At 44.3% G+C, this 9,161-nt stretch overlaps 1 protein-coding gene across 1 annotated transcript in view; it reads right to left on the reverse strand.

Moving 5' to 3' along the window:
• MPG (N-methylpurine-DNA glycosylase) overlaps positions 1 to 8,614 on the reverse strand; it is an 11,068-nt gene extending 2,454 nt beyond the window's left edge. Inside the window, exons 1-2 of the mRNA XM_010080322.1 lie at positions 8,393 to 8,614; positions 4,892 to 5,096 (exon numbers count right to left, since the gene is read on the reverse strand). Coding sequence (XP_010078624.1) covers positions 4,892 to 5,096; positions 8,393 to 8,614 — 427 coding nt within the window. The remainder of the gene's footprint in view (positions 1 to 4,891; positions 5,097 to 8,392) is intronic.
• Positions 8,615 to 9,161: the final 547 nt, after the last annotated feature.

Consider the following 9,161-nt stretch of genomic DNA (forward strand, 5'->3'; position numbering starts at 1 on the left):
AAAGCTTTCACACTCTAGCTGTGCGCAACACAGACCCCGCTCTCTGCTCCGAGCCAGCAGCCCCTGAACGCGGGAGCAACACCCCAAGAGCTTTGGGAAGAGCTGGAGACAGCAGGCTGGGTAAGAGAGCAGGGAGGCCATGACAAGCTGCTGCCTTCTTGGCCCCCACTTGTCCCCACACTCCGGGCTGATGTTCGGGTCCTCCTCAGCATAGCTGCACATCAGACATCTTATTTTAACTACCAAAGAGTAGCTGAATCCTTCCAGCTCACCTCCTGCCTGCCAGAGCACTTCTGCCTGCCTGCCTGCCTCCCTCTCTGCAGCCCGCAGCGGTTCCTTCTCAGGGGTTATCTGGCTTCACAGATGCGGCTGCTGCCGTGCCACCAGCAGCGGTGCCAGTCCAGAGACACTGAACACCACCTCCCGTGCCCGAGTCACACCATACTGAAGCAAGCGGCATTCAGAGCTAAAAGCTGGGATCTAACAACAGCGCAGAGGCCAATTCTCTCCCTGGACAGCTAGAAATCATGGAATGCTAGGGAAGTCCCACACTCCCACTGTGCAGCTTGCTGCTCCTTCCCTGGAACAGCTCCAGCTCTCATTCTTGGCAACAGCTCTTGGCCACTGGAGAGAAGATTTTCTCCTCTCTCCTCCCGCCTGACTCACTGCTCCTGAAACACTTCCTTTGTAGTCTAGGATCCGAGAGTGAGGGGGAAGTCCACGCTGTGTGACCCTGGGTATACCATCACCGGGATCTCCATTTGACAAGCTATTCTTGCAGATCTGGCAGCAACACACACCCCTGGGCAAATTCCAGCAAAACAAATCACAGCCAAGTCCAAGAGAAGCTTGACTGGCACCTGCCCTCTTCCCAGAGTGAGGGAAGCCCAACGTCTTAACCCTAGGGAAGGCGCTTTGTACTAAGATCATTGTGCTGCTGCCAGGATGTACTGTAGGATTCACACACACTGGAAGACACCGGTTATATTTCTCTATAAACTCTTCTTCCTCTATCACCTACGATTTCTACGATTTCTCAAAACACACAACGTAGCAATGCCTGCCCTGGCTTCAGGCAGTAGCAGTACTTGACCCAGCGATGGGAAGACCTCTTACATTAAAATCCCGCACAATGCAGCCTTATCCTGGTGATGTGCACAAAGATTTCCCCTTCCTCAGTGACTACGTATTTGAGACCACGCTCCGGCTCATTATGATTTTATGAACACAACAATACAGCCAAGTGAACTCAACTGAACACACCAACAGCCACAACTTCCTGCCCCAGCAAAGGGCCAAAACACCCGGGTACGGCTGAAGTGCTTCTGGTGTGTCGCAGCAGCAGGCTGGGCTGAGGACACACGGCTGAGGACACTCCAGAGGCAGTGGCTCTCAAGGTGAGGGCGATGCCTTTGTAGCCTCTCTGCTAAGCACCTCTCCCAGCACAGCTCTGCTGCTGACACACCTTTTCCTATCCCCGAGTGACACTGCTGAGCCTGAAGTCTAGCATAAGCCAAATATAGCAAACACAAGAGGTTTATTCCACTTGGTATTACACCAGACAATACTGCAGGGTACACACCAAAAGAAGAGAGCTCTAACGGGCCAGACTCTCCCGAGCCCAATACCCCATATTCCTGACAGGCTAAGCAGAGGGGAGCCAGCACAAGCAGCGTATAAAGCTTTGCACATCTTGTACAGGCCGCAGATCCTGAGCTGATTAAGGACCAAGGCGGCCCCAGCATGATCCAGGTCAGTGTTAAACTGCTTTTTAACACAAAGCCTGCTGCAACAGCCCAATTCACGCTGCTTGCCTGGTCCCAGCAGCATGTGTGTCTGGGACAGCCCCCTGCAGCGTCCGTGCCAAGAAGGTAGCAAAGCACAGGCAGCACAGGGGCAGGACAGCACTCTGATCTCTCTCCAGTAACAGGACAGCTGCTTTCATCAAGCTAGTGGCTCCAAATCAGCTCCACGGTCACTCAGTTCAAGAGTCGGAGAAACAGCAGGACAGCAGCCACTGCCAGGACTCCAGGGGATGTGCTGGTTCTCTGAACTTCTCGCCTTCCTCCCACAAGGATCCTGTAATTTGAGCAGCACAAGGACTTGCCTACACGCCAAAACCAGATAGTTTAATCTAAGCCAGCTAAGAATTCGTTTGTGAGTGTTAGTTCGTGCTAACTTTAATAAACCACCTAAACCCGCATGAGATCTCAGCTAAATCTAGGTGCCTCCAGAAAGAAATGCTTTGTTAAAAGTCATGATTGCATGAGTATTTTGATGCAAACCACCTGATGGCCAAACAGAAACATCTTTCAAGAGTAACCTGGAAAATCTCTAGAACTGATTTCTCCTGCCATCACCCTCAGGTTTTCCCCTGATTCTCATGTCACACAGTATGTATGACCTTTGCTAAGAGGCATCGAGGTCCAAATTGAAATGGTTTAACACAGGGTCCATCTGAGTGTGTTTGAAGACACCAGGGAACCCCCAAAGACCCTTCTCCACTGCAGCAATGCCACACAGGATTCACAGACAGAAACCCCAACTACTCATATAAAGCAAGTTGCCCTGCTGTCCTGAAAATGCGTCTGCACATCTAGCCTTGTTCCGCTCCTCCCCTCCATCTACAGAGATAACAAAACTGGAAGAGATGCAGGCACAGGCAACCAGGATGATCAAAGCTAAGGACTAGCTTTGGAGCAGGAGCCTGAGGAAGGAATAACTAAGTAGACTAGAAACCTTCAGCTTGGAAGAGAGCTGAGGAGGGGATATGAAAGATCCCAGGAGACCACAGGAGGCAGAGGATGAAATACGGGAACAGATGCAATCACCCCATGTCCTCCACTGGTTAACTCCTGGTGCTCTGCAGCTTTGCCCTGCCAAAACCCGAGAGTGATGCAGCTCAGGGACATCACTGGAGATGCGCCCTTTGAAAAGGAAAAGCATTTAGTGTCCTTCTCCATAATTTGTGTTCAGTCTTTCCAAGCAACATCTTCAGAAATGATGTGTTCATATTGCTTTTATAGTCTCCTGGTCAGTCACTCAGGTTTAAAAAGGCAGACTCTGAAGGAGATTTTGCATCAAACTCAATAAGCAGAGCATGGTCTGTGCTATTAAGACACAACAGACATTCCTTTTGCCCATTCCTTGTGTTTTCTGCACAGCCACAGCCAGATTCCAAACAAAGTTTCCAATATCTGTCCCATATCCAAAAATGAAATGCTTTTGCCTTCTACCCAGGTGAAAAGACGATTTCCTCAGTCCTTCCCCCAGACTGAACAACAGCACAGGCTGCTCCTCCATCCGTGTTAAAATGGGAAAAGCATCTCAGGTATGATTTGTCCTCAAATTCTCTCTTTCAGCACCTCTGCACACGGGCAAATACACTGAAGGAGTAAATCCTGCTTACTTAGACGCACCTGTGATACACAACAAGCACAGCCACGCTGTTCACTACCGTGCGTCCCGACAGAGCTGGTGGCGACAGCTGTGCCTGCTGCCAGCACAGCCACAGGTATGACAGGCTGATGGAGAATAAGTTTGTAATAAAAACAAAAAAATCCATCACAACAGTGAGCTCCTTAACTGATTTGCTACAAAACTAAACACAGGTATATAAGGGAAAATTTCCCAAAGTATAAATTTCAAAGAAACCTTTCTAGAATTCAAAGGCTGAGCGTGTTTTTTTAAAAATGAAAATTATTATTCCTAACATATCAAACACTAAGAATGCCATCCTGAATAAAGAACCGTTCTGCTTTCATTATCTAAATAGAGTTGGCAGAGACAACATAATGAAATTCACATGTGCTCATCCTCCAGACTCCAGACCTCCATTTCGAAAGACAGGCTCTTCCCCCACAGTATAACCTGGCACTGGTTTTCTGCCTGGCTCCTGTCCAAAGGCCAAACCCTGACGATTAATGGTCACTGTTACAACATTTGCTTTCCACTTAGGAATAGACAAGCAGTGGGGTTTTTAAAGCTGTATCTTTGAAATGGCAAAAAATAAATTATTTTTAAGTTCTTTTTCTAACAAAATGAGCATTTATCTAAGAAATATCCACTGCCATTTCAAGGTGTCTAATTAACCAACAGCTTTATTGCCAGGCAAATGCTGTCATTCTTACAGGAATTCAAAAAGCAAGTTTTAGAAGTAATATTTGCACGTTAAGAAGAGCTGTGCAAGCAGAGTCTCAGTAAATTCCAGAATCATTTGATTAGGGGTTGATTATATTATCTCAAGAATAATAAAAGAATATTGAAGATTCTGTAACAGTCTGGGTATTTTGATTTGGGTTTTTTGGTTGTTGTTTTAAGATAACAGGAAAGCAGCTAAAAAGCTCCTGCAGTGACTCCTTGCTTAAGCTTAGGACATCTCAGACCTTTTTATTTTCCCCAGCATTTACAACTTCTGAAGATAAAGGCAGGAGACAGAAGAATTTATTGTCATGACAACAGACACCAAGATTTAGGCTGTCATTAGACTGCACATTTACTTCTACACCACCACTTTCAAGGAACAAAGTTCACTGAATGACATGAATAAGGCAGCAGCCCAGGTCATCAAAACTGAAAGCTCCATCCTATCAAGATTCTCCTCCAGCCCCGAGTCTTTATTCCTGTGCCTGAACAGCTCACACAGCTCCCAGCCAGAACCAAAGTCCCACCGGCCGGTCACCGTGCAGCTGGAGATGGGACCTGCTTGCAACGTCAAAAGTTAACACGCTATTCACAATGGCAAAACCCAGGTCCCAAGGAAGGACTGTTCAGGAAGTCACTGACTCCACAGAACTCACAGGGTACTCACAAGTGACTGCAACCCAGCAAGCGTAGCCTGAAACATCAGCCCCATGCTATAGGCATTAAACCTCTTTCAGCGTCAACTTACCTTGGCTGGAAACATTCACGCAGAAATAAATCCCGTAGATCTGATACACGTACAGAGTTCCTGGTTTCATGAACATTGCCGCGTTTCGTTGAGTTTGCTTCCCACCTTTCGAGTGGGAAGCTTCATCTTCCCCACCCAGATAAGCTTCTGTTTCAACAATCCTCCCCCAGAGTTCTCGGCCATCAGGAAGTTTGCGAACTAAAATCTGAAAGAGAGGTCAGAGAGCATCAGTTAGCAACCCTCTGTACAAAATAACCAGAGTGCGAGAGCTGTGGAAACAAAGAAGTTGGAAAAGAGGACCTGATGGTATTACATACTCTCCATCTAGCAGGCCAGTCTGGAAGCGAACAGGAACTTTATCAGCTTCTGTGGTCCAGGCCACAGCCCAGTACAAGAAGTTCCTGCCTGTCATTCACCCCACAAAACGCCTGGAGCGTCTAGATGTGGCAGTATCATAAAGAGTCAATTTATCGTCCCACATACAATAAAGTCCCCAGTTGCCTTTTGGTTATTTTCTGTATTCTCCACCCCAGCCCACCAGGTTTAAGGTGAAAAGCACCACCAATATCAACCTTGAAGCGCCATGAATGTATATTCTTTAGATCAGAAGAAACATGACAGTGGCACAATTAAATAACTACGATGATTAGATAACCACTCTCCATAGAGATGTTTCAAACAAGTCCTAGTCCCTAACCACAGAGATAATTGTGACCAGAGGGAGTATCAATGCTATTTCTGTATTTTCTGCACCACAGAGAGGGGCAGTGCCCGAGAGCTGGGAATTGGCTTCAGGCAGACAACACCTGATCTGTGTTCTTACGGTGTGTCCCCTGCTGCTGGTACCTCCCTAAATAAAACAAAGCAGATGGAGGGGAAAAAACCCATGACAGTGAAAATATTATCTTTAAAAATAAAACAATTACTAAATTTTGTACAAAGTTTTTTATGGTTTGATACAATTTCTGATCTTCTTATTTTACTTAATGCGTGTTTCAGAAACACTGCAATGTAGTCTCATTTAGGCAACAGCTATCAGTTTAATTGTACTCTATTCAGTGCTTCCATATTTGAAAACCAGACATTTAAAAATGACCTTCAAGAAACAAAGCTTAATTCCTCACAGCTGTTAGTGCTGGATTGCTAATGCAGTTATTGACCTGATCCCCAGTGTAGATGCTCCCAAAGTCAGTTTCAAACATTGCAACTCCAAAAGCACTGGTGTTCAGCACCTGCCTGTCGCACCCTAGAAGCACACCCATGTGGCCACATTTCTCTTTCAATGTGATGATGGTTAGGTTATGACTTCAAATGCATGCAGGCATTTCCCTGACTCTTCAGACACCAAATATTTTCAGTTAAACAGCTTAAAAACGGTGACAATTCACAATACCTCACAGTAAACTCTTTTATAGAGGTTTTTATTTCTCATTGGGGGTGTATCTTGGTGTTAGGACAGTTCATTCTGAGAAGCCTTTTATTGCACGTGTGTTCTGGGGTATTTTTTTGTTTCTAAGAACTCAAGTACCACGTTTAAGGTAAGCAATATGAATATACCAGGCAGCTGCAAAATTTGGTAAAATGAAGATAAAGAATGAAACACTAAATTACCACTATAGTTAGAATTCTAAGAGAATAGGCTGGGTCATGGGAGACTGGGGGTTATACTTGAATCTAAAATTTACACAGAAATCACCTGACTTGTAATTCAAGGCCTAAACAGGAAAAGTATAGAATTAGGACTACAGTATCATCTGCCCAGGGTAGCTGAACACCTTAGGATGTTGGAGTCACTAAGACAAAAAACGCATCAGTACTGGGAGACTTCAGGTATCCCCATTTACAGCAAGCAAATACCACAGCAGGACAGGACACAGGCTACGGGTTTTTTTTAGACACCATCAAATGCTTTGCAGAGTGAGTAATCAGGGATCTCACAAGAAAAGACTAAACTCTCAAACTGATCCAGAGCAAAATTCAAAGGCTCTTCCCAAGACTCATCCCTGAAAAACAACTTTGTATCACGACCATGAAGTATAAAGTTCAGTGTCCTTCCACAAGTATTAAGGTCCAAAAATAATCTATCAGAGTTCTGCTTACCAGCAAAAAGGGGAAACTACGTAAAGTGAGGAAGCTTGTTAGGAAGAACTTAAGAGAGGCAGCCAAAGGTTAACGCTGGAAAGGCAAGCCTCTAGCAGGATGTCTATAAAGATAGCAAACACACCACTTACCAGAGAGAGGTTCAGACAGACCAAAAAAAAAAACCTAGCGGGGTTAAAAAGCAGAGCAAAGGTGTCAATTACAAGCGAGACAATATCCTTAGAAAATAATAATAATAAAAAAGCTAGACAGGGCAAGACAGGCCAGGCCAAAAGCAACAGTTTGTGGAACAAATTCCTGAAGTTATCTAAACCAATGAGAACCCAGCAAGCCTGTTCACCCTACAGACAATAAAGGTATTAAAAAAAAGACTCAGACAAGATAAGACCATAGCAGTGACACTAAAAACACATTTTGCAGTTGCTTTTCAGAGACTGGAACTTTTTATAGGGAAAACACCAGAGGAACTCCGTCCCATGGAAACAGAGTTCTTTTGAAGGACTCACGAAGCAGAAGAAACACATTTAATCTCCCCCACTCCGGTTTCCAAAGGCTTTCAACCAGGTCCAAAGGTTCCTCAAAGTTTCTGCAATGGGATAAGGGGGAAGGTCCTTTCATGCACTAGTGGCTTGAAAACTCAGAAACAAAAGATAGGAATAGCAGTCTTCAGAGTGAACACAGTTTAACGGTGGGACTGGGGAGTGCTAGGGAGGGTGCTGCCTTGCACATTTGCGTTAATAACCTCAGAAGGGTGATCATTAGAGAGCTCACCATGTCCCCTGACAATATTGAGTTACTCAGAACAGCAAAAATAAAAGCAGGTAGTGAGATACAGCTTTGAAAGCATATAGGGCTTTCAAAGAAAATACCAAGCAGTCTGCTGATATGGCAGATAAGAATGAAATGTTCAAGTACACTATAACAGCAGATACTGGTCAAGAAAGGCAAAATGCCTGCCATGCCATTAGCATCACAAGAGAGTAAAATGGAGGCAGAGAAGGAGATGTTGCTGACTGCAGAGCATTACTTTCCACTGGGCTAAGCTAGAGCCAAAAACAAATAAAGGAATACCTGGAAGGAAAATAATGAGCCTGAAACAACCTTCAAACCACAAAGTACACATCAGTAAACCAGAAAAAAGGGAGAAAAACTCCACAAAAAACTATTTCTGAAATGGGACAGTAAACTAAACTTGAAAAATTATGCCTCTGAGTTAATCCAAAATAGATTTGGCTACTAGTCTTTAAATTCCACTGAACTTAACGAGAGAAGGAATGAGAGCTGTATTCCTAAAATAGCAAAGCCCTGGAGTCAAATGGCAAAAAAAGAATTTCATCCTTTTACACTAAGCTATTAGCTAGCACATGCTCCAGTACAATAATCTCAGTGTCCACGTCTTACCTGTCCCAGAAAGGACTTGGCCAGGCTAATGCAGGGCTGGTTGAAAAAATCTGCCTCTAGTCGGGAAGAATTTATTTTCCCTGTCACAAAATATTTGCTGCTTTTTGGAGAAGAATCCCCATCAGGTGTAGCGTTCAGGCTCTCCAAGGCATCAAAAGGAGAGAAGCTGGAGTTGCTTTGGAGAGCGCTTAATTGAGCCAACAGCTTTCTTTTTCTTGGCATAGTTCTAGAAAATGGATACAAACATAATTAAGAACATAAAGCTTATTTAAAAGTAACTAATTTCCACAAACTCTTATTTTGACACATCTCTCCACAACAATGAATATAAAAGCTATGACTAGCTGGACAACCCAGGCAAACTACAGAAGCAGGGGACAGATTTAGCTGTGTCTGTGCAGGCTGGGCAAATATTGGGCTCTACTGATAAGCAAACAGAAAACTGCAGTTTGAGTATTCATCTTTTAAGGACTGCAGATAAAAAGCAACTCTGCTCCACTTATCAGTAAAAATAAGTTTGCTAACTTACGTTAAGTAATTCAGGAACTGAAAACAAAGATGAACCAGTATTATACACTTTTCACCTACAACTAACATAATCTGTTAAGTAGACAGAAAAAAAATAGGAAACCACCACCTCAAAAATTGTGCTGGCTCAGAAAGTCCACAGAAGTCAAGTACCAATCACTTCAAACAGTAATGTATATGGATCAGACTCTAAAACTCCACAGGACACAGAACATTTGAGTCGGGAGATGCCCTATTTACA

Source organism: Pterocles gutturalis, unplaced genomic scaffold, assembly GCF_000699245.1.
Source record: "Pterocles gutturalis isolate BGI_N339 unplaced genomic scaffold, ASM69924v1 scaffold14046, whole genome shotgun sequence".
Classification (NCBI taxonomy): Eukaryota; Metazoa; Chordata; class Aves; order Pterocliformes; family Pteroclidae; genus Pterocles; species Pterocles gutturalis.